The sequence below is a fragment of the Cicer arietinum genome, chromosome 1 (genome assembly GCF_000331145.2).
Source record: "Cicer arietinum cultivar CDC Frontier isolate Library 1 chromosome 1, Cicar.CDCFrontier_v2.0, whole genome shotgun sequence".
Classification (NCBI taxonomy): domain Eukaryota; kingdom Viridiplantae; phylum Streptophyta; class Magnoliopsida; order Fabales; family Fabaceae; genus Cicer; species Cicer arietinum.
Genome location: NC_021160.2, coordinates 44,352,690 through 44,379,824, shown reverse-complemented (window position 1 = coordinate 44,379,824; position 27,135 = coordinate 44,352,690). Strand labels below are relative to the sequence as shown.

At 27.4% G+C, this 27,135-nt stretch overlaps 1 protein-coding gene and 1 long non-coding RNA gene across 3 annotated transcripts; one reads left to right on the top strand and one right to left on the bottom strand.

Moving 5' to 3' along the window:
- Positions 1-14,687: 14,687 nt before the first annotated feature.
- LOC105851530 (uncharacterized) lies at positions 14,688-18,693 on the top strand. Its single transcript, XR_001143275.3, has 3 exons — positions 14,688-14,947; positions 15,071-16,998; positions 18,050-18,693. It is a non-coding gene; the product is annotated as an uncharacterized lncRNA (long non-coding RNA).
- A 5,359-nt stretch (positions 18,694-24,052) lies between these two features.
- LOC101513103 (uncharacterized) lies at positions 24,053-27,135 on the bottom strand. 2 transcript variants are annotated; one of them, XR_012161804.1, is made up of 7 exons: positions 26,840-27,133; positions 26,607-26,647; positions 25,704-25,796; positions 25,071-25,146; positions 24,888-24,985; positions 24,608-24,735; positions 24,053-24,486 (listed from the first exon to the last, which is right to left on the bottom strand). XR_012161804.1 is itself a non-coding variant. In XM_073364857.1 (4 exons), exons 1-4 carry the CDS (start codon positions 27,114-27,116, stop codon positions 25,114-25,116), a joined length of 444 nt encoding a protein of 147 aa, XP_073220958.1. In that variant the 5' UTR covers positions 27,117-27,135; the 3' UTR covers positions 24,997-25,113. The 2 variants fall into 2 exon arrangements, 1 of the variants encoding a protein (XP_073220958.1); XM_073364857.1 differs by lacking the exons at positions 24,053-24,486; positions 24,608-24,735; positions 24,888-24,985 and having other exon boundaries at positions 24,997-25,146; positions 26,840-27,135.

Sequence of the window (27,135 nt, the reverse complement as noted above, 5' to 3'; positions counted from 1 at the left end):
GAAAATTGAAAGTTTATCATTTTGAGTCTGCAGCTCAATAAATTGAAAAAAAAATGGCCCAGCAAATTTCTTTGACCAATGCTATATTTTAAAAATTTGCAAAAAAAAAAAAGAAATACAATTAGTGAAAAAAATCGGATAATTGAGCAAAAATATGACATAGACCAAAGATTGGACAACATATCAACTATACGAACAACCAACCTAAATCGAGATGGTAAATAGTCATCTAACTCCTTAATTATTTCTCCTTTTCCCTTAAACTAAATATAAAATCATTATTTTTTTTTCATTCTTTTAGACTAAACATGTATTAGCTTTCTTTTTTCTCCTCCTCTTAATTAAAATTTCACCCCTCTCCTTCCTTTCTCTTCCATTGAATCAAACAAACCTTTCAAAATCAAGTGTCAAAACAACACATTTGATTCAATAACAAAAGGTGGACTATGTAATAGAAATAAATTATGGTCTATTTTAGCTCAATTGGTTTATCGGGGACTAATTTGATATAAGATCAATTGGATTTCAACCCACTAGTATGAAATTAATTAAAAAAAGGAACTCAGACTTTTGAAATTTTCTCAACTTAAAAAACTAGCAAGCTCCCAGGTTGGAACTTGTCTACTTGATTGTGTTTTTTCTAGGGTGAAGACCATTTTATTCCTTGAAAAAATATGAGATTTAATTTGCTGAAAAATAGCCCAAAAAAAAATCGAGATAACTTGGTTTTCGTTAGACATAATAACAAGGTAGAGTAGAGGTGAATTTTGTATTTTCTACACCCGTCCCATTTTTGTATCCTACTTGAAATTTAAGTTATCATATATGTATGCGATTGAGTTTGATTTTCTGCACTCGTATTCATTCATATATATAAAATAATAAATTTAAAAGTCATATTTATTATAATTAATATAATATATGCATAATTACTTTCGCGATCCCTTAACTTAATTTCAGGTAACACTTCAGTCATTTTTTTTTTGATTTAGTCATTTATTTAATTTTAAGTAATAATTTGATCTTTTATACTTTAAAATGTCAACAATGTTATCATTTTATTACAAAAATTTAAAAAAGTCATCAAAATTTTTAAACAAAACCTATAAAATTAATTATCAACTTCAATATAAAATCAAATTTCATCAAATTCATAACTCAAATTTTCAAATAAACTCATATTTTTATTTTTTATTTGATGTTGTTGGAGATAGAAATATGAGTTTATTTGAATATTTGAGTTATGCATTTGATGAATCCATGAATTTTTTTGTAATTGGTATTGAATTTTATGAATTTTGTTTGAAGATTTTGATGAATTATATAAGTTTATGTAAAGAAAGAATAATATTGTTGACATTTTAAGATATAAAGAAACCATTTATTACTTAAAATTAAATAAATGACCAGATTGAAAAAAATAATGAAGATAAAAAACTGAAGTGTTACTTGAAATTAAATTAAGAAACCATTTGAACAATTATGCCTATATAATAATTGCATAATAGCTCTCGTGGTCCCTCAATTTAATTTTAGGTGACAATTCAGGGCTTGTTTGATTATATTTTATTTTTTAGTTTTTAAAAATTATTTTATAAATAAATTTTAGAAAACTGTTTTTAAAAAGAAAATTTTAGAAAAATCTGTTTGTTAACTCCAATTTTTAAAATAGTTTTTTATTAGAGAGTAAAAAAACTGAAAAATAAAAAGTAAAACATCATTTATCTGTTTTGCTTTTTTACTTTTAAAAAGTATAATGTGAAAAATAGTTTTACAAAACAGTTTTTAAAAACAAGTAATCCAAACCAGTTTTTTAGTTTTTAAATTTTAAAATACTAAAATAGAGTTTTTGAGATGTGAATCAAACAAGCTCTCAGTTTTTTATGTTTTTTTTTTCTTTTTGATTTGGTCTTTTATTTAATTTTAAGTAACAGTTTGATCATTTATGTCTTAAAATATCAACAAAATGCAAATTTTATCAAATTCATAACTTAAATATTCAAATAAACTCATATTTTCATTCTTTATTTGATAAATTTGATGTTGTTGGTGATCGAAATATTAGTTTATTTGAATATTTGAATTATGAGTTTGATGAATATATAATTTTTTTTTTTAAAATTGGTAATGAATTTTATGAGTTTTGTTTGAAGATTTTGATGAATTTATGAGTTTATGTAAAAAAAAAAAAGAATAACATTGTTGACATTTTAAGATATAAATGATTAAATTATTACTTAAAATAAAATAAAAGACCAAATTAAAAAGAAAAAAAAATAATATAAAAGACTGAATTGTTTCATGAAATTAAGTTAAGGAACCACATAAGATATTATGCATAAAATAATTTTTAATATTAATAAAATTATTAAATATATACATGTGTATTAAATTTAAAAATGACATTCAAGATATTATGCATAGAGAGAAAATTATAATTTTTAATATTAATAAAAATATTAAATATATTAAATATATACATATATATTAAATTTAAAAATGACAATCATATTACTAATAGGACGGGTGCAAGTGTGAGAGCATACAATTAGACTAAAGTAGATAATTTAGATATTTAGATTAGTTGTAGAATTTATATTATTCGGACTTTTATTTAATTTGTGTAGTTGAACTTCTCAACCTTTAAACTTTTTAACTTTTTATGTTATTATTCATTACTAATATATATATATATATATATATATATTAAATCTTTCAAAAAAATCTTACACACATTGTTAAAAAAATTATTTAGAACTTCAAAAACTTTAAACAACTTTTTTGACCAAAAAAAAATTAAACTGAAAACGCATAAATGTTCCTTAGTTTTTCCTAAACTAAGTATATTTCTTTAGACAAAAGTAAAATATTATTTTATAATAATTTCTAAATTAAAAATGGTATATTTAAGTATTTAACAGATTATTTAAATATTGTAAGTTATATACAATATTAAGATTTTAAAAATCTTATACATTAATCGACTTCTACTTAAAAATACAACTTTTATATTAAATCATTTTATTTAGTCAAATATGTAGTAAATCATTTAATAAAATCTTTAGTATAAGTTAATTAACTTTGTTAGATTTCATTTATTTTAAAATTGTAAGTTAATCAAGGTAAGTTGGTAGTTTGAAATAATCTGTTTGCAATAGTTAATTTATGTTTTATTTTTGACAAAACTCTGTAATTTTTAAAAAAAAAAATTAGAGTTCAAAATAATTTTAAACTTTATCCTTAAATTTAAAAATGGTAAATGTAATTATAATTTTCTATAAATTAAATAGAATATAAATGTATATTCAAAATTTTATTTCCAAAGAAAAACATTAAAAAATATTAAAAAATATTTTTAAAAACATTCAAGAAATTTTAAAATTTAATAGAATTTAGTAAGTCATCGTTATTAATAAAAAAAAGTCTTTTTCCCGAACAAAAATGATTAATTTTTAATTTTTTTTTTAAATTATTTATAAATCTGAATTATATTTTCTTTTTAGAGAATTCTTAATATAAAATGCAGGAAAATACGATATGAAAAATTAAATTTATTTAATGTCAAATTAAATATCAAATGATAAACTATTTTCTTTAATTTTTCGAACTCAATAATTTTTACTATTTCACCTTAAATATAAAAGCATAAATTGTTCTTTTTATTGTTCTCTAAATTTTCATTTGTTTATTTCAGAATCAAACTTAATCCAAAAATCTATTTTTAATTAAAATTTTTAGATATTTTTATGATATAAAGTCAAAAAATATAAAATTTAAATTATATCTTAATTCATCAACCAAACTACTTACGCGAGACAAATAATCATTTTATTATATTTGACTTACTTTAAATTTAATAAAATAATTCCTTTCTTAACACATGCTTTAGAGATTACTTTAAAATTGATTTATTGTGTAGTACCTAGTAATTTGCCACTATAAATATCTCCTAACATGTGTTAGTTGTTCATTCGTATCTTGAAAGAGAAAATGGCTTCTAACATCATCCGTGTCTATTTTTTCATCGCATTGCTATGTATTGCTTCCACTTTGACTCCAGGTAACACACATTTTGTAAAATGATGAATAAATGAACTTGTTAGATTTGAAATAATTTGAAGAAATAAAAAAGTAGATGTTAGTAAAGTTTATGACAAATATTGTATTGATTGATTGTAGGAGGAGCAATTGACGCAACAACTTCATGGACTTATTGCATTGGCAAAGGTCCATGTCCAAGTGATAAGGATTGTACTAAATATTGTTTGGAATCAACTTTTCTTCATGGTGGCAAGTGCATAGGAAATCAATGTTGTTGTATTCGATAATTGTCAAACTGTTTCTATAAATAGTCTTTATGAACTCTTTCAAAATAAATGAAAGTTAAATTATTATTTTTTTATTTCATTTTTGTTATTCTCATAAGGAATCTTCTTGAAGATAATCTCGCATTTGAAAATATTTTCAGAGAATATTGTCAAAAAATATATATGAGAACACTATTTTGTTTGAGAATTTTAAAATAAGATCAATGTTCAAAATTTTCAAATTAATATTATTTTGTCCCTTATTTTATTTATCTTGAAAATGATTTTTTGTTTTTTCTTTTAGGATTTCTTACTTTGGGATTTTATTTAATTTCCACTTTGAATATTTATTTGAAAGTTTTCCTTTTACTTGAATAAAGAATAATTTAATCTTATCCGTGGGTAATCACGTTAGACATATATATATAGTTCTTGATATAATTTGTTAATGTACATAACCCCTAATACATGTAGAATGCCATAATTGAACTTGTTAGAATTTAAATAATTTTGACAAATTCAAAACTTGATGTTGTCTTGTTAGTAAAGAAAAAGAAAAATGTATCTAACATATTCGAGTAATTGTAGGAGTAGCAATTGATGTAACTACTTCTTGGGCTTTTTGCACTATCAAAGTGTCATGTCCAAATAATGATCAAGGTTGTTATAAATATTGAACGAAATTGGGGTTTATTAAGGGTGACAAGTGCAACGGATAGAATGTTGCTATTCTTGTATATCTTAAAATAAAATTCCTATTATTATGAAGTTTGGAACATTTCCCACCATATTTGAGAACATATACTCTTAGCTACCTAAGTCAACTCATGCATAGCCTTATTACAAACACGACTATTTATACTAACAGAACGACTAGTCAAGGATAAAATAATCAATATTATAGACTAAATTTGGTTGTCATGACCAGATTGAAATAAGCACCAACTTAGCAGTAGACCGAGGTCACGTCAATTGGATCAAACATTGAATTTTAAAAGATCAAATAATTTCTAAAAAAATTGAATTAATTAATCTTGAGAGTACCTCACACATTTGAATTCATCAAAGTACTATAAAGGATAATGCGACTAAGTTAAAATTAATCAAATAAAAATATTAAATATTGAAATAATATAAACTATATAGATTAAAATTAACATATCATATTTGGAATCACATTTTGATTAGAAGTGACAATCACTTTCATGAACCTCATAACATAATAGCTACAATATATCCTTTTTTTTTTTTACGAGAAAACTAGACAAATACAAATATATACATCAATGCAATGATTTATAAGACAAAATTTGAATCTCATGTTAAATTTATAAGATAAAAATTATGTAACAATCACTACTAGAAAAAACGCTTTTAGAGACCACATTTTTGGTTACTAAATGGAGAAAATCGGTCACTAAATCCATTAGCGACCGAATTAGTGACCAATTTAAATCAGTTGGTAAACTGCTAGTCGCTAGCTGTTGCGACCAAATCAGCGACCGGATTTAGTGACCGATTTAGCGACCGAATTTAGTGATCGATTTAGCGACCGAATTTAGTGACCGGTTTAGTGACCGAATTTAGTAACCGGTTTAGTGACCGAATTTTGTGACCGATTTTGTGACTGCATTTTGTGACTAATTTTGTGACCGATTATTGAGACTGATTTAACAACCACTTTAAATTAATTTTTTATGTCATTAGCGACCGATTTAGAGACGAAATTTGTGGTATAAATTATTATTTTTATTAAATATTTGATCACCAATTACGTCTCTAAATATTACCGTTTTTTTAAGTACATTACTTTAATGTTCAAAAGAACAATAAAAATAATTTTTTAATTTGTTTTAATATCTAAAAAATTCAAACACCAAAATCATTTGAAAACATTAATCATATCAATGTATATAATTAAAGAACATAATACATTTAACTAATATTTGTAAGTACTCAAAATAATACCCAAAAAAAATTAGTTTAAACATAATATATTTAGTCATAACAAATTGCAACATATTGATTAACTTATCACTATCCATCTAACTCTTCACCATCATGATAACGAGCATAATTATCAGCAATCTCATCATCAAAATCACCAGCATCATGATCACCAATCTCATTATCATTATCACTAACCCCATCTTCATGAATTTGATCTGTAGTATATGGCATGAGTTTAAAGTTCAGGCTATTCATCAGTTGTTTTAAAGTTCAGGCTATTCATCTGTTTGTATTAGCCAATTCCTCTCGAAGTCGATCTCTTTCATTTCTCATTTCTTCAAATTCATGTCTTTGAACCCACTCTGTTGATGAAGAACGTGATCCACGATAATTAGGTCTCCCTAATAATACAGTAGATTCCATTCTGAGACCATATACTCGTCCTCTTTTTATTCCAGCAACCTCGCACCACACATCTAATTCATATGGTGGAGGAGTTCCTTGTGAAGTTGTTTCTTGGGTCAATTCTTCAAACCTACGTTCAAATTTTTCTTTTCAACATAAATATAAAGCTAATTAATATTTTAAAACACTTTATTTTGATCTTATATGAAGATAAAAAAACCAATATAGAAAAATAAACAATATACACTTTAAAGTTGAAAGCTCTTACATGAACATATTCCGATCTTTTATCAACCCAAGTTTTATCCTTGCCACGTTTATGTGTGTGGAGAAACAAATATGAATGACTAAGAGGAATGCCATTCAAATTCGTCTAACAACATAAAAAAAACTCAACATTAAAAACATGTAAACATAATATTAATTTGCACAACATAAACGAAATTTGCAAAACAAAATTACAAGAATTAATTTGCAAAGCAAAAATGAAATGCACACAACATAATTATATTGTGTAAAAGCTAAACAACCACACATACATTAAACTAAACACACATCATTTCCAATTTCAGTAACAAATTATCCATTTTAGTTTAAATTACCAAAAGAGCATTTTATCAAACACCTTATATGCAGAATATTTTTACCCCATTTAGTTTAATAAATTCAAAATGATTACATAACAGAAAAAAAAAAAAAAAAAAAAAAAAAAAAAAAAAAAAACAACACAAACACACACACACACAAATAATGAAGCATAATCATAAAATTAGAATATAAATTTCTTACCTTTTGGTTCATGCCACAGTTGTAGTTTAACGGTTTAAGAGACCCAGTTGACTTCACGTCGTAGTTGCGGAGGTTGGAATGAGCGGGGATTAGCAACGAATGATGGTTTTAAGATTTGTAGTGGGTTGAGAAAGAAAAAAAGAACTGATTTTTTTGTAGAAAAATTGTTGAAAGCATCAAGAGAACCCAAGGCTTTGTCGTAATAGTGAAAGAAAATAACGAGAAGTGAACAAAAGAACAATAAGGAATAAGTGTTGTTTTGGCTTAATTGCTTGAACAAGGTCTACCTAGGCTAGGAGTGGTTGAGTTGTGGTGTTGAGAAAGAACGGTTGTAGGAAATGGAGTTTTAGGGTTTATTTGAGTAAATTGAAAAAGAAAAAACTTTGACAGCACAAATATTCAAATACATGAATACATAATTTTGCTTTTTTATTTCTTTTTTTAATTATTTCTTTTTTTAATTATTTCTTTTTTAATTAGTTATTAAATATTTCACATTTTCTAAAAAAAATAATTATGCAAAAATTATTTCACATTTTTCGTTTTTTTATTAATAAATCAAATTAAATTATGTAATAAAAAATAGTTAGTGACTGAAATTTTGGTCGCTAAAATTTAGTTGTTATTTCCATCTCTACTTTTTGTTAGCGACCAATTTAGTGACGGAATAATATTTAGTTTCAAGGTTTAAATTTTCAGTCTCTATTTTGGTCGCCAGTGTAAAAGGCAAATTTTCTATTAGTGATAATTAGCGACTGAAATTGTAGTCGCTAAAACTCAGTTGCTATTTCAGTCTCTAAATTTCATTAGCGACCTATTTAACGACGAAAAAATATTTAGTTCATAAATTTAAAATTACGGTCTCTATTTCGGTCGCTAGTGTGACTGAAAATATTCGGTCTCTAAATCGGTCACTATAGGTGAAATTTCTAGTAGTGAATATTTATAATCATACACAAAATATAATAGGTAGCTATATAAAACATGTATCGGTGTCCACATAATCTTGTTCAATTTATTTTACGAAACATGAGTTCCCCTTTCAATGCATAATATATAGATATCTCTTTTACAAATATATATAAATGAATATGCTTAGAATAACCACACACAAACAACCACATATATTTACGCAGGTTTTGATACAATCATGTACTTACGTATCAAATATAAATTTCAATCTCGAGTGATTTGTATAGTCACAACATACTGAATCCAAATAATAAATCATTTTTAATGTAGCCTTAATGACAGTCAACATCTGGTGTCTATAAGTAAATCAAGGGCAAAAAGAAAAAATAATATATCATAAATTAAATTTGAATAAAAATTTAACCCATAATTATATGTTATAATAAACAATTTATCCGGATGATATTTATTGTACATCAACTATATAATCTTTTATCTGAGTTGGATCATGTTTAAACATGGATATCTGATAGGGATATGAAGAAGAACTTGTTCATCAATTGACGTGAGGGCACCAATTTTTCATATAAGTATCTTGAACGAAAATATAACATCAAATCAGTGATTCATTGATAAAAAAAAAAAAATCATCAATTCATCTAAAGTTATTTGGAATACCTTATGTATACAAATATAACAGAGGCACCTATTTTTTTATGTTTGAAAAGCTCTATCATTTGCTCCATGCTAACATTTTTTACATAAGAAACACCAAAAATACATTTCTCAATTGGTATTTCATGCATGTCTGCATTTGTAGATATTTTTTTTTTACAAATGTTTCAAGACACTGCACAATGTTTTTTAGAGGAAGAATTTTGAAGTCTTGATTTTGCAATGTCTTGCTTTTGTGTTGCAACCGACATATTGCTAGTTCTAATCTTCTCATTTTGTCTTACTTGTTGCAGTTTTTGTGTTTGAATCTAAAACATCGTGAAATTATGTTCGTTAATGATTAACTAATGCTTAAATAGTAAAATATTAAGTAAGTGGTTGTCGATAGTTCCTCTTTACAATATATATTAATCTAACTGCTTTTTTTATGAGAATGATTTGTTCGCCTTAATACCATTACCTGCTTAAATAGTTGCGTTTCTTTCACAAGATGAATAGATACATGAACCATTATGTCAAAAAATGTAGATGAAAAATACATCTCAAGGTCACACAAAGTAACAACAATTTCTCTTTACAATAATGATAAAATGGTTGGATCAATCACTTTACTACAAGTTACACTGAAGAAGAAACATAGTGTAGTTATGGCACGTCTTACTTTTTCAGGGAAAATGGAATGTATATCTATTAGTAGTAAATGTTCCATCAGAACATGACAATCACGATACTTTAAACTTCATAATTTGAGGTCTTTCATATATACCAAATTTTTAATATTTGAAGTGTATCATTTTAAAACTTTAACTTTATGAAGAAACTTACATAAAACTATTTTCTCCTTTCTAGAAAGAGTATGAGCCGCTGGTGGCAGATATGTTCATTTTCCTTTTTCATGTGTTCCAATTCACTTCTTATTATGATGCTTAACAAGTTTGTCGCTGCATTGATGTCATCTTTAGACTTTCCAAGTGCACTTAGTAACGTACCAATAACACTATCAAATTTTTTTTTTCAATATCCATCACATCTAGTAAATGTCTTATAATGATTTCCAATATGATAATTCAAAAAAAAAAAAAAATTGACTTCTCATCCCTGGTTTTTGACAAGCTTTCCCTTAAAAGGTTTGCCATTTTTTTTTTTTTCATATCCTTCATCTTATCAAATATCTAATTGTAACACCCTGTTTTTAACAACAATAGTGTATTTTTTTTATTTAAAACAATTATATGCTTTTGGATAAAATATTTATAATCATCCTTTAATTAAATCACAATAAAATATTTAAATGTAAAATTTTTTTCTTTTAAAAATGACAATTAAAATCATTGTTGCATTATATAAAATGATTTCAACACAACTGACTTACAATCGAACAATTCACATTGCTAAAAAAAATTCAGAACTATTTCAGATAAATAGTTTCCATTGTAACAACAACAATGCAAAAGGGAAAATAAATAAAACTTAAGCTGATCTTGAACTCTAACTGAAGACCCACAAGTGGTATTTAGTCTCATTGCTTCCGATCGCAAATACAAATCATCATTTTTTTCATGTCTTCAACGTCGTTGCAATTCCCTCACAACTCATAACTCTAAAAACCTAGGGCGTAAGCCCAACCCATAATAATATTAGAGGGTCACGGTCTAAGAACAACAAATATATGTAATTGCAAAATACAAAAGCATAACATGACATGGTTTCAAGCGATAAACAAACATGCATATAAATATATCATCATATAACTAACATGACTTGTGTGATAAAATCACCCTAATACAATGATTATATGCATGCACATTATTCTAGAATTTCAAAACTCTCATCGAATGGCGTAAATCATAAATGTACAACCTCTCATAGTCCAATATTATTTACCGACACTACAACATTTGTTGTCTCTGGCAACACTTTTTTAAACAACATGTATAAAGTGTTGCCTAAAAGTGGATAAGGCAACATTTTATATTTGTTGTCATCACTGTTATTGCAACACCGAATAAATGTTCTCCTAAAATATTTATGGGATCAATTTTGAAACGTCTTTGTGTAGCTTTTTGGCAATATATGATAATTGTTTCCTTAGCTATTTCTAGGAACATTTTTCAATTGTTATCTTTCTTTGTACAAAAGACTACATTTATAAAATATTGCTTAAAAAATTTAACATTGATGAATTTTTTTGCTGGATGAATTCTTTCAAATACTTTTTTAAATATTTTTTATTAAAATTTAAAGCAAAAGTTTATTAATTTATAAACAAAACAAAGCTATTTTTATTAACCATTATCATTCTTGTTTTCAAAAATAAAGAAACTATAAAACGAAAAAGAGAAAATTTGCTTGTTAACTTTTAAAGAAAATTTGCTATATTATTATTATTATTATTATTATTATTATTATTATTATTATTATTATTATTATTATTTTTAATTAAATCACAATAAAATATTTAAATGTAAAATTTTTTTCTTTTAAAAATGACAATTAAAATCATTGTTGCATTATATAAAATGATTTCAACACAACTGACTTACAATCGAACAATTCACATTGCTAAAAAAAATTCAGAACTATTTCAGATAAATAGTTTCCATTGTAACAACAACAATGCAAAAGGGAAAATAAATAAAACTTAAGCTGATCTTGAACTCTAACTGAAGACCCACAAGTGGTATTTAGTCTCATTGCTTCCGATCGCAAATACAAATCATCATTTTTTTCATGTCTTCAACGTCGTTGCAATTCCCTCACAACTCATAACTCTAAAAACCTAGGGCGTAAGCCCAACCCATAATAATATTAGAGGGTCACGGTCTAAGAACAACAAATATATGTAATTGCAAAATACAAAAGCATAACATGACATGGTTTCAAGCGATAAACAAACATGCATATAAATATATCATCATATAACTAACATGACTTGTGTGATAAAATCACCCTAATACAATGATTATATGCATGCACATTATTCTAGAATTTCAAAACTCTCATCGAATGGCGTAAATCATAAATGTACAACCTCTCATAGTCCAATATTATTTACCGACACTACAACATTTGTTGTCTCTGGCAACACTTTTTTAAACAACATGTATAAAGTGTTGCCTAAAAGTGGATAAGGCAACATTTTATATTTGTTGTCATCACTGTTATTGCAACACCGAATAAATGTTCTCCTAAAATATTTATGGGATCAATTTTGAAACGTCTTTGTGTAGCTTTTTGGCAATATATGATAATTGTTTCCTTAGCTATTTCTAGGAACATTTTTCAATTGTTATCTTTCTTTGTACAAAAGACTACATTTATAAAATATTGCTTAAAAAATTTAACATTGATGAATTTTTTTGCTGGATGAATTCTTTCAAATACTTTTTTAAATATTTTTTATTAAAATTTAAAGCAAAAGTTTATTAACTTATAAACAAAACAAAGCTATTTCTATTAACCATTATTATTCTTGTTTTCAAAAATAAAGAAACTATAAAACGAAAAAGAGAAAATTTGCTTGTTAACTTTTAAAGAAAATTTGCTATATTATTATTATTATTATTATTATTATTATTATTATTATTATTATTATTATTATTATTATTATTATTATTATTATTATTTTAGTTCTAGTTAAAAGAAAGGGAACAATTCTTAATAAAAACAAGAAGAAAGGGAATGAACATCATGAAAAATAGAAACCCTTTTAATCCCTAACATCTCCTTCAAGTTGAGTTATGCGACTCATCTCTTTCCTTCTTATTTCCCTCTATGTTCACAATCTGCAACACCGGCGATATCCTCATTCCAAGAGAACATTTGATACGACAGCGACATCCCATTTTATCTTTGTTTCATTCTTTCTCTTCCTCCTTCTTTTTTCCACCATAAAATCTATCTCCATTTTCTCAAAGGCATTCTACATCACAGGTCAGACTATATTGGCTATCTTAAAAAAGGACAAATTCCTCCTAAGGTTTTGTATACAAATGGGAGAAACATGTGATTCACAATGCATATAACTATGTTCTTAGTTTCTAGTGATACTAATGTCAGCTATTAATTTTGCCAGCACATATCTCTTGTACATTTTCAAGTGTCCTTTGTTCTATATCTGATTCTTGATTTCTTAACTAGTAGTTTTCGCTTTTTATAGTTGGATGGAAGCAATCATGTATTATACGTAGAAGAAGAAGCAGCAGGAACTCGTCTTCTAATATATGGAAGGACCTGCTTACTTCAGGTGAAACTAGTTGATAAAATATTTTATTTTGCATGAAATTATGTTTGTGTGTTTTGGTCGCTTTTTTGTGCAGTACTATTTTGCTTGTTGTTTGTGGTTATGTTTATGTTGAGATCAAATTTTCATTTTTTAGTTTCTGCTTTCGGTTCTGTTTCCAATTTTGTTTTTATTTGCATTTTATGTGATTCAGTTTTGCATGCATTTTTTGTCTTTGTTTTGCGTTTCTGGTCTGTTTCTGTTTGCGGGTTCTATTTCATCATTTATTTTGTTTTTATTTTATTATGCACCAAGGTATCAATGAAGAAGTTGAAAATGACGATAAATTATTTCAAGTTGACGATGAAGGCGATGAATTTGAAGAGGACGACATGGATGATAAATTTGAAGAGGACGATGTAGATGATAAATATGAAGACACACAAGAATGATTTAGATGATGATTTTGGATTATGGTTTTTTGGATCACTACGCGAAAACATAATCGATTATGTTTTTTTTATTAGACATGTACTTGATTGAAGTATCGAAACTTCAACAAACTATATATTTTGCTAGACTCGTACTTTAAGTATTAAATTTTATTAAATTATGTTAGACGATTTGTTTACAACAATTCATTTGAATACAAATTTGTTAATAATTTTTGTTAAATTTGCATTATGTTTTCTTTAGTTCAATTCATATGTAATTAAACTTATTATATACTCAATAATTTATTATTATAAAATAATGGCAAAATGTCTAATTTATGATTTGGATTAAAATAATAGAAAAATGAAAATTTATTTAATATATATGAATACAGTTTAAAATTGTTACCAATAAGCTCTAGCAACAGTTTATCAATGTTTTCATTGTATTGCTTTAAGGCAACATTTATAAATAGTATGCCCAAAAGTGCGAGAAAAATGTTGCCAAAGGTAATAGGCAATGTTCTCATATGAGACGCGCGAAAAATATTGCATATTCTCTTTGACAACATTTTTTCGTGTTTTGACAATATTTTTCAAATGTTGTTAAAAAAAAATGTTAAAGTGTGAAGTCCAATCTCTCACTGACTAACACGACTCAATATTCCTTACAAGGCTAAGGTTGACACAACACCTCGAACAACATTTATTTACGGTTCAAAAACATGTGTCATAATTTATAAGACCAGTATATTACATGTAAAATGTCATAATATTTATTTACAACTACAATAATAATATCCATTTACAAATAGAATTAAACCGATTGAATATGATTTTAAAAAAGATTGATATTTACCATATATATACATGTTGAAATAAAGTAGATACAAAAATATTATCATGGTCAGTCAAATAAAATGTCACATGCAAGAAAAAAGGTTGACCATGGACCCATAGAAATAAAGAGAAATGTTCAACATTGAAATTTTCAAAGATACGTTTTACAATTTTCTTCAATTGTTCCTGCACACTTCATTCCCTATAAATGACTCCTTCAAAATCACATGATCAGATACTACAACCAAACATAGATTGAACACACTAACATTTTGTACTATAAAGTATAAGCAAGCTTCTTCTTTATTATTTCTCATCATGGCTCTTGCTGCTGGTAGTTTCATCCATATGCCAACAATGCTTCCAACGCCCAATTACAACTCTTCCTCTAAAAAATCTATGACAATTACCATGTAAGTTTTATTAATTTCATTTTCCAGTAATCATATTCATATGCATAGCATAGTTTGATTAAATTAATATGTTATTGTTACTATATACTAATGATTTAATTAATTTTGTATGTAAATAATCAGAATATGTGAAAAAAAGAGAGTTAAAGCACAACATGGTCAAGGAAACCGAAGTGGAGGGTTGGGGCCTGGCCCACACACGAATAGTATAACTAGAAATCTTCAACTTGACAACATTAATGCCACCAACCCAATAAGCCTCAATGAAGAGGACCATAGAAGAAGTCCTACAAGGACTGCCAACAAATAGCCTAAATTTTATTCTATTAAATTTATATATTTATTAAATAGTGTAATTATATATATTAACTACACAAAATGTATATATTAATGCTCCAAAAAATTACACAAAATGTGTAATAACATCAACACCATAGAGATTTTTTAATCAAATGTGAAATTAAATTGTGGAAGTATCACTGGAATAGAAAGAATTTTTATTATTGTTTTCTTGTACGACCAATTCATAAGGCTTAATTTTTGAGATAGGTGAGTGGTCATGGCACTTGCATGAGTTCAACCATATCGCATCACAAGATTTTTTAAATTAATTATTTTAAATTTTAAAACTACAATTTATGTTAGTTTAGTGTTCATTATTATCATTTGTTACTTATTTATTTTTGTCCTTCAATTTTCAATATCTTTTATCTATTTACTTATTTTATGATTTTTAGAGACAAAATTTAAATTAATTAGTTTAACTTTTCAAGAAACTATATTTTTCTACAACAATTATTTTCATATTCTAACTTTTGTTTTGTTAAAATTTTCATATTTTATCTATATCCTTATATATGTGTGTCCGTGTGAGAGGGAGGGAGTGTGTCACTACAAGAAAATAGACATATACCTACATATTTTATCTATATCCTTATATATGTCTGTCCGGGTAATTTTGCCTATCCCTACAGTTTTTATACGTTTACCTATAGATTTTCACTGTCGCTAAACGTTCAATTTCTTGTAGTGTGTTAGGTATTTTTTGTGTCGCATGTTTAACCATATTAATGTTATTTTATAAATATAAATTTATTTTCTAATATCATTTATTTTTTATTTTCTCTTATATCATACTATTAAAAAACCATATTATTATTTATAAGTCGTAGTTCAACTAACTAAACTTAAATTCAAACTAAAATTTAGAATTTCGCAATTACGTGTAAATTTATAGTGATATTTATCACATATTTTGTTGACAAAATAAATAACCATATTATTTTCTATACAATTTTTCGTTTTCATCTTTCATTCATATACCAAAGAAAATGAAAAGAATGGAAGGAACAAGTTTGTCCAATTTATTTAATTTTATAAATTAAAATTATTTTTGTGAATAATTAAATTAGTATCAATATATTCTGCCATTCTTCTACCAACCAAGTCAACAGTTTAACTCTTTAGGAAAGAGAAGGAATGAGTTCAAAGTCTACATTCCAATTTGATCAATTCATGGGGTCAACTTTCCCATGTAAAAATGTTTTATCAAATTTCATTGTATAATATTTAAATTTGTTTATTTCAGTTTTATAATATTTGTATTATTTGAACCAATCAACATGTCAATTTTAACTACCAAGTTGTACATATGCTTTTTTTTAATGAAGTGACACTAGCAAATTACAAAATAAAGTGCAATTTGCAATAATAATATAAAGAAAAAAGTTGACCACGGACCCATAGAAATAGAGACAAGGGCAACATTTAAAATTTCAAACATACATTTTACAATTTTCTTCAATTGTTCCTATACACTTCATTCCCTATAAATCAAACCTTCAAATAACACCACATACTGCAACAAAATAGAGCACACACTATTATTTTCTACTATTATTTTTAAAAAAGTGGAAAATCAAGTTTGATTAAAAAGGACTCTAATTTCTCATCATGGCTCTGGCTGCTGGTAGTTTCATCCATATGCTTCCAACAATTCTTCCAACGCCCAATTATAAGTCTTTCCCAAAAAAATCTATGACAGTTACCATGTAGATTAATCAATATGTTTAATTGTAATTTTAGTCTCTTTTTTTTTATCCGATTCACGGAATTTGTCTCTCTATTTTAAAAGTCAAAAATTTTGGTACCTCCCTCTGATTTTGTAACTAAAAAACAATGACGTGAGATATTTTAAATAACATACCATATGACAGTTATACAAGTATAAGTCTTTCGACAGTGCTTCCTATGCCCAATTATAAGTCTTTCCTTAAAAAATCCACGACAGTTATCATGTAAGTATATATTTGATCAGTTATCATGTCGTAAAAACTTAGATTTTAACTTTGGAAAATTTTCATATTGTTAATTTAATAAATGAGAAATGAATAATTAATTCATCTAAATAGTTCTATATTATAGAATTGTATTTCACGACATTAAAAATATGTCAAATCGTCGTTTTTTAGTTCAAAATAAGAAATTCTTAGAAAGAGAGACTCTTAGAAAGAAAGAGAAGAGGAGGAACGTAAAAGAGATTAAAAAATAACGACTAGTTTTAGGTGTTTGAATTTGTCCACCAGAGAGCCACCATTACCATTGATTCTCTGTTGCATCAGTGTTACACAATTTTCTCTATAATCATCCACTTCAAAAAACAGAAGAGAAAAATAGATAAGTGTTTGAATCCGCCCTTCCACGAATATCATTAGTTATCCGTCATCTTTTTCTTACACAATATTCTCTATAACCACCGACTGTAACTCGCACTAAAAAAATAAGAGAAACATGTTGTCTAAAAGAGACAATTATTGTTCGTAATTTGGTATGTTTTTTTCTATTAAATTTTGATATTTTCTATGTATTATGATTTGCCTTCTAATAGTTGATTTTAATTTTTATACAAATGATGCACCTCTTAAATTGATGCATCTTGTAAAAAATAAAATTTATTTATTTAAAAAAATTGATATATTTTTATTTGTTTTATTATCCTACTATTTGATAATCATTTTTCTTTATCACTTATCACTATTAACTCTTTTTTTTAACAATAAAAAATTGAATAATAATAAAATCAAAACATAATTGTTCATGCAGTCACTTAGCTTCCACGTGAGATTGAAGATCTAACCAAGTGTTTTCTTTAACTAAAGTGATAAAATAAAAGCGGAGAAAGAACCGAAGATTAATTAGATTGAGAAGATGGATGAAAATGCACCACAACCAATGATGATTGATAAGCCAATGAGACAATGAGAAATCACCACAATGTTAAGGAAGTCATTCATAAGATTCAAGCAAATTATAATCCAAGAACTCAAAGAGGAAACATAGCAAACTCAACATTCTGTTTGAGAGAAAACTCTAATTCATTTCAAACTTTCTCAAATAAGATTACAAATGTCTATTTATAGCTACAATATCATTATGAGTGAATTCCAATGATGATTAATGTTCAGATAGACATCCAATTTACATTATTTTTTCACAAACAAATGATTGCAGTCATAATTTAATAATAGGCAACTACTTTGTTATTTCCAATTTTTGTATGTATAACAATAATTTCAAGCACAGTGACTTTTGAAATTGGATTAGATTTCACAGTGTAATTTAGGTTATTCAACATTTGTTCATATCAATCAACCACATGCATCATATATGAGTGTTGTAGTTATAAGTTTTTTTATCTATGGATGTATGGCATATTCCAACTTTATGTTTAATAATTTTTACAACAATTTGATATTATATCTAAATTTATCGCAACTATTATTATATTATACTTATAAAACTTAAATTAATCGAACGTTATTGATTGTAAATAATAGGGTCATCTCACTTATGTCCATTCAATTACATATTGAAGTATATGAGTGAAAGATTTATTTTATATCAAATTGCAATATTGTATGTATAAATTTCAAACTATAATTAAAGTATGTGTAAATCTTTAATAAACTAAATTTCAAACTCTTGATGAAATATATCCAATAAACAATTTCTTTTACAACAACTTATATCATACTAATAAAATAAATACATTCAAATTATACTACAATATAATTCAACATTAACATTCTTTAAAATTAAAAATATTAAATATTAAATTATATTTTTAACTTTTTACATCTTATTTTTTTGTTTGTATTTTACATTTTATTTTATCAAATAAATACAAGTATCATTGTGTTGAAAAAAAATTGGCAATCGAAATACAAGGAAAAAAACAACCATCCAATATTATATAAGTTATCATGTAAATTTGACAAAATATTTTAAAAAATTAAATTAAATGATTGTGGTAAACATCATTTTGCCTCATTTTAATAATATTGTAAGATAATTGTATTTATAAAAAAATCAAAAAATATTTATATACCATTAGGAAAATTATATGCATAATTAATTATGATTATGAATGAATCAAAGAAAATATTTTGAATAAAAGAAAACTTGATTCTAATAATGTCAATTTTAAAATATAATATAATCAATAAAATATTGACATGTATATAATCAAAGAAAACTAATCATCACAAAAGAAAATATTCATGACAATTATATAATAGTTTATATACATAAAATGAATTTGGAAGTTATTTTTTCCAAAAAAATAGTATATAATAAACTATTATGAATTTCTATTCATATATATACATAAATATCATAGAGTTAATCATAACTATAACATTTTCCTAATCATCAACAGTAAATGTTTATCATAGAATATGTTATACTTCCACAATAATCAATTATGAATCAATTTTGTTTATTTATAAAATGAATTTTAAAATATCATATATTCATTGTTTAAAAACTATATGCATAATCAATTATGAATCAATTTTGTTGGTTCTCCTAATGGTGAAAATTCAAGTGAAATGAAAAGAAATAAATGGAGAGATTATCGTACCAAAAGTAGCAAAACAGAGTTGACTAAAGCGAAGACCTTCTTCTTTATATTCATGAAGATGAACAAGTAACCATAAGGTGTAAAGTTGCCATATGAATCCTATTGTCAAACTTATTATTCCCCATGTCCTGCAACCAATCACACATTTGTTTCATTAACATTAAGAGCATAAGTAATATTTTGTCTAAATAAAATATTAATATTTTTTTTACATTCACAAGGACTTTGAATGTGTGTTTTACACATTAATTTACACCTTTAAATAAAACATTAAAAATAAAATTATTCAATGACAATTTTATCGTCTAATAAAAATTTATTTTTTTTTAAACGAATTAACATAATTTTTTTACTGGTAGATTTAAATGCTAACTACTATATATCAATTGTTTTATGCATATAATCTAAAATTATATATAGTCATCATAACTTGAATTTTTTTTTGTTAGACAAAATACGAAATATGTGGACTACTTCGAAAATATAGTCTATCATGAAATTGTTTCTAAAATTTAGTGTAAGTGTGCTTAATGAGCTTTATTGCATTTGACTATTGTTATATATATTAAGCATGATTAAAATGCATAGATTGCATAAGTATCTGTCTAAAATAAATTATTTAATCAAATTTATCAGTACAATTGTTTTTTTAATATTTTATTTTATTATATAATTAACAAAACTCAATTTCTAATTATATTTAATAAAATAGATAATTAAGATATTTTTAAGATTAAAAGATATAAAAGTGATTTGATAGATAAGGTGAGGGAATTAAAAGTTGGAGTAATAAGTATGTCACATCCATCTTCAATCTCCACTTAAATAAAATAAATTATATATGTGGTCCTTTAACTTAATTTCAGGTAACGTATTAGTTTTTTATCTTTTTTTTTTCCGACTTGGTCCTTTATTTTATTTTTAAGTGACAATTTGATATTTTATATTTTAAAATTTCAACAACGTTAACATTTTTTATACAAAAATTCAAAAAAAAAATTTAAACAAAACTCATAAAATTAATTATATTCTTCAATATAATACAAATTTTATCAAATTCATAACGCAAATCTTCAAATAAACTCATATTTTCATACTTTATTTGATATTGTTAAGAATAAAGGACTAAATCGGGAGAAGAAAAAAAAAAGATAAAGGACTAAAATGTTAACTGAAATTAAGTTAAGGGACCACGGGTGATATTTAGCCAAATATTAACAATACGTTGAAGAAAAAATATTTTTAAAAATTTTCCCTTATGAATAAAGTATACACAAGACTTTAATGGAATATGTACTCTTTATGTAAAAGCAAATGTTTATATTGCATTATGATACATTTTATTTTATGTGTTATGTGTTATGAATAGTATAAGAAAAAATAGTTTAAAATTCAATATTTCTATGTGTCTGATAGACTCTATCGCCTATCACCTATCAACCTGATACACGATAACAGCTATCAAGAGATAGTCGTTGCTGTCTATCAGTCTGATACACACTATCGCCCGATAGATGCTACCGTCTATCGCCCCATAGTTGTTATGCCTATCGCTCGATAGCTGCTAATGTCTATTGGACGATAGGCGATAGTAGTTATCAACCGATAGACGATAACAACTATCGAGCAACAGGCGATAGCAGCTATCATACAATATGCGATAGTAGCTATCGAACGATAGACGGTAGCAGCTATCGGACGGTAGTGTTTATCGGACTGATAGGCAGCAGCGGCTATTGTCCGATAGGTGTTAGCAACTATCGTCTGATAGCTGCTATCGTCTATCGGTCGATAGTTGATATCGACTATCGACTGATAGTTGTTATCGCCTGATAGGGACGATGGCCTATCGCCTGATATGGACGATGGCCTATCGCCTGATAGGGGCTATGGCCTATCGCCTGATATGGGCTATGGCCTATCGCCTGATAGGGGCTATGGCCTATCGCCTGATAGGGGCTATGGCCTATCGCCTGATAGGGGCGATGGCCTATCGCCTAATAGGGGCGATGTCCTATCGCCTGATAGGGGCGATGGCCTATCGCCTGATAGGGGCTATGGCCTATCGCCTGATAGGGGCTATGGCATATCGCCTGATAGGGGCTATGGCATATCGCCTGATAGGGGTTATGGCCTATCGCCTGATAGGCGTTACAGGCTATCGCATAATAGGCGTTATATGCTATCGCATAATAGGCGCTATAGGCTATCGCCTGATAGGCGCTATGGCCTATCGCTTGATAGGCGCTATAGGCTATCGCCTAATAGGCGGCAGCACCTATCGGGCGATAGGCGATAGTACGTATCAAACGATAAGCAGTAATACTTATCGAGGGATAGACTATAGTGCATATCAGACAATAGCTGCAACCGCCTATCATCTATCATTCGATAGTTGCTAGTACATATCTGGCGATAGGCGGCAGCGCATCGCCAGATAGGTGTTGTTGCCTATCAGATATCGGCTATCAACTCATAGATGATAGGCGGTCTCTCGGCTATCAGCTGATAAGCTTATAAGCGATAACTGATAAGCAGTCGCTCAGTTATCCGCTGATAAGCTTATAGGCGATCGCTAATAGGTGATAGGCTATAATTGATAGCTGATATGTGATAGCTATCGCCTATCGGCTGATAAGCTTATTGGCCATCGCTAATAGGTGTTAGGCTATAATTGATTGCAGATATGCGATATATGATTCTCAATAGCTATTTAATTTAAAATAACAAAAAAATGTGATATTTTTATCAAATCTTCATCTTCTCTATATCCTCATCTCTCTAAGTGAAACATGATTGTTTTATATTAAGAATTATCCTCCTCCTAATGTGATTGCCCAAGCAACTTGTTGCTAGGGGTGGGAATAGGTCAGACCAAACTTTGAACGGCTTGAGCTTGGCCTACGATTAATTTTTAAGGCATACGACCTATCATATGCTTTTTTTTTTTGTCTGACCTTTTTAAAAGTCTAGTCTGACCTTGCCTTTTTAAAAGTCTGGTCTGGCCTAACCTTTTTAAAAGTCTGGTCTGACCTGAAAGCCTTATTCATATTAAAACATTTAAATGCTTTACTTATACAACATGCTCTCCACATACCAATATCAATGTACATATCTATATATATTAAACAAAAAATAATTTTTTTAACAATAATTTTAAAAAAATCTGAAACAAACATCTTTTAAACCCTAAAACATAATTCTTGGTTTCAAAGAATAGAATTTTTTTTCTGAATTAAACGAACCCATTATTATATCTCAAACAAATATGGAAGGACTACTCAGTTATTGACTAATTGCATGGCTACCGAATATGGAACGACTACTAAATATGAAATGGCTACCGAATATGGAAGGGATTGTGCGAAAACCGGAAGCAGAGGACAAAATAAAGGGTACTTTATTACTTAGTCTGGCTTTTATGGAAGCTTTAACTATTTATGGGCTGGTTGTAGCATTAGCACTTTAATTAGCCAATCCTTTTGTTTAATCTTAAAAAAATAATAATAAGACTTTTTTCGGTAGACTTTTTTTGCTGCTCTTGTTTTTTTTTTTTTAAGAAATTGTTGACTACTAGGTAATTGTCTAATTGATAGAATTTAAAATAAGAAATTATATTATTAATATAATAATAAAAAATAACATTAATAAATAATTAAATATATATTAGGTTGGCCTGTCAGACCTAATAGGCTTTTTTATAAGTCTAAGCCTGACCTATTTAAATAAATAGACTTTAAAAATAGCCTGAGCCTAGCCTTTTTATTAAATAGGTCAAGTCAGGTCAGGCTATAGACCTCTGTCGGACGGCCTAGCCTATTCCCATCCCTACTTGTTGCCTCATTATCCTAATTTGAAAACTAAAATAAATAGGAAGAGAACTGAAATATTGTGACTCTTTCTCATCTGAGTATAATAGTGGTAGTGGTATTTATTAAAAAAAATGTGTTTCAAAGAGATGAGAGGTCAAGCTACACTCATTACAATCAACAATATTCTAACAAAACTCTGTTAAGATCAACTTCATCGTGACAAAAAAAATCAAGTTTTATATTAAAAAGATATAAGTCAATATTAGATGGTAAGAATTTAGCTAATCTTTCGCAAGAACCTATGCCTAAATTCTACTACATGTGTGAAAATCTTATTTGTGGGTAATAAGTTAGTACCCATTTAAGCACTCTTTGAACCTTAGATTTTCTCATTCCCTAATGTTGTCTCAACTCACCTAAACTATTTTATTTCAACAAAAAAATGGGGGAAATAGCATATTCCACATGTGCAAACACATTCCTAATTTTTGACAAAAATACAAAAACATTTCTAATCTAAAGGTTACAAATTTGGTGATCATTTTATTTTCTGAATTCTATTTAACTTAAATATCCCTTCAGTTGTTGTACATTTTTCTATACCATATGATCGGAATTCCAACCTTATATTAAAACAACATACTTAGTATGCAGCTCCTTCATATTGAGACAATCCACTGCACAAATCTCAAAGCAACATTAAACAACCTTTATCTAAATGCCATGTAACTTACATTAAATAACCAACGTGTTGAAAATCATTCATGCACTTGGCCATTATTGTAGTCTCATCAACAGTACTCGCCCTGCAGAAGCATTGATATTATGGTAAGACAAAAAAAATATGTACCTCATGAGTTGGAAATGGCATTTACAACACAAGCATTGTAATGTAAAATCACAAGGAACTATAACTCAATTATATACATATGGTTAACTTGGTCACTGGACTCTCGGCAGCAGCTTTTCAGCCATTATTTTCTATTGTACACCAATGCCTCTGAGTTCATAATAGTATTAGCTATGATGATAGTTGATGGAGAAGAGCCATTGACCTATAGATGAAACAACAATTTCCAAAGGAAAACTCAAATTAGTAGAATGAAAATTTACCTAGTCCAACTTACAAATGATTGCAAATACTTCAAAATAGGACAAGAAATAAAAAATAAATAATATAAAATGGTACACTGAGACTAGAGGGCACCTGCATACCCAAACACGCCCATTGAAGCCAACTACTATCTCGAAAGAAGTTTTTTCCCTAATGTATCAAGTACTGGACATGTGGGTGAGCTGAGAAGCCTACAAACAACATACAATTTCTCATATCATGATCTGTTAAAAGTATGCACGTAAAGAAAAAGAAAAAGAAATTTAAATTCCATACATCCTTGAGAGACCGGTTTAACACTCGAACATATAGCCTTCTTTTAGGGCACCAAACTCTCCTGCTTTCCCATTGGCTAAACAAACACCATAACAAAATAAAAGACAGAATTATGTTTGCAAATATAGAATGGAAAGAAACTTAAAATTAACCAGTGAAAAACTCCATGATTAAAAGATACACACAAAAAGGAATTTAAAAATGAAGTCACGGAATAAGACACCAACCATCAGTGCATGACAGCTCAGGATTCATTCCAGGGTTTGCTTTTACAACCCGCACATGAACCCCATATCATTTAGCTACTATGCGTGCACAATAACGAACTCTTAATTCATTAATGCCGTCCCAAATCCCTCAACAACCATGATAATTGTGAATGTCATAATTCATAAAGCCAAGTAACTAAAAGATGTTCCATTAGTTAATGTGGAAAAGGATTCCGCAAAGAGAAATAATTATCCTAAACAGATTTCTATTTTATAAAAAGAAGGTTCTCTACATGCACTATAAAAGATAAAATGATATATACAGAAATTAAACTTGAACTATAGCACAGTTCTATCAATATGAGTCGTGAGAGATACCAAATATAACTTATGCAAATAGCATACATATAGAATTTATGCACACCTCAAACTTAGGTATATTTCTTCTGGTTCCTCCTTCAAATGCAAGCACTGGTAGAAATGCTAAAGCAGGTCCTTTTATATCCACAAGAAAGTTCTGCACAGATATAAAATAAAATTTTAAATAAAATAGAATAAACCTCAAAGCTACAAAAAAAGTTCAATTACTTTCTAGGAAATAGAAAGTGCAAGAGTTGAACGGAACCAAGAAATTCATTCATTTTGTAATTTGTAGTAATTTTTTATTTACATGTTATACGTTATGATACATTATAGCAACGTTTGATCCATGTAGCCGACCGCACCCAGTGGGATGAACCTTGGTTGTTGCTATATGTTAAGATACAACTGCCCTGAATTACCATCATGTGCTTTGTGTTGGTGTAGGCAAAAACTATATTTTGAAGAAGGCCAGTATCACCATGCAATGGCTAATTCACTTTTCTTGGCCAACATTAAGGACTTAACAAAGTAGATAAATACTGATCTAGAACTATAAGCCTTGAGTACTCCTCTAGGGCAATGTACTCATCTGACTCGGGTTTCAGAAACTTCGAGGAAAAGAGATCTCGATTTTGTATGGCTATGCCAGAAAAGGTACAAAATGTTTTACTGATGGTATCTTAATCATAGAACACCAAAATAAAACAACCCTATTTTATCCTAGAATAAGACAATCCAACCTAGGATAAATCCTTAAATAAAAATATCCCAAATGGAACCCCTAATTTCTAAATTGAAATCCTAAAACTACTTGCCCAATTGATGTCATTACCATAAACTTTATATAGTTAACAGAAACTAACAAGTTATAAAACCTATAAAAATTGCATTCAGCAAGAAAGTAGAGCAGACCTAAAGAACTTCAATGAACAGAAAAACTAAACAAAAATATAAAGTTTCTTACATCTGATCTGGAGTCAACAAGTATTCCAAGAACCGAATCCTCTGCATGAGGCACATATAGTACAAAACAACATAATCAGAATAAGGAAGAAAAGAAGTATAATTGCAAGCCTCTTCCAGAATGCAAATTACAATTCATCTTAAAAAGCAAGAAATTAACTCTCATATATTAATACGTACAAAGTGGGCTAAGGAGTAAAAATATAAAAGCAAAATAATGCACACATCACTAACCTAATTTCATGGTTACCACCTCATTCAATAAGGTTAGAAAGAAATCGAAAGCAAACATTGTAAAAGGTTCAACACAAATTACATGACAGGTATTGTCTCCAAATATAAAAGACAACCAAATTTTGACACTAACAGATGACATTACGCTGAAAAATGAAAGCATTGATTTTGGGATATTATTTCCACCAACTTCCACTTTAGCCCTGTTGTTGTAGGTCGGAAACATATTAGTCCATTCTATTAAAATATCCCAGGAATAAATATAATAGAAACACATGCTTGATTGTAAGGCATAT

What these genes read in the sequence shown, in the direction of transcription:
- LOC101513103 (XM_073364857.1), bottom strand. Translation starts at nt 27,116, where the DNA reads ATGTGTTTCTATTATATTTATTCCTGGGATATTTTAATAGAATGGACT. An exon ending in GGTGGTAACCATGAAATTAG is followed by an intron (nt 26,648 to 26,839) that starts GTTAGTGATGTG and finishes TGCCTCATGCAG; the next exon opens with AGGATTCGGTTCTTGGAATA. An exon ending in TTGTTGACTCCAGATCAGAT is followed by an intron (nt 25,797 to 26,606) that starts GTAAGAAACTTT and finishes ATATCTGTGCAG; the next exon opens with AACTTTCTTGTGGATATAAA.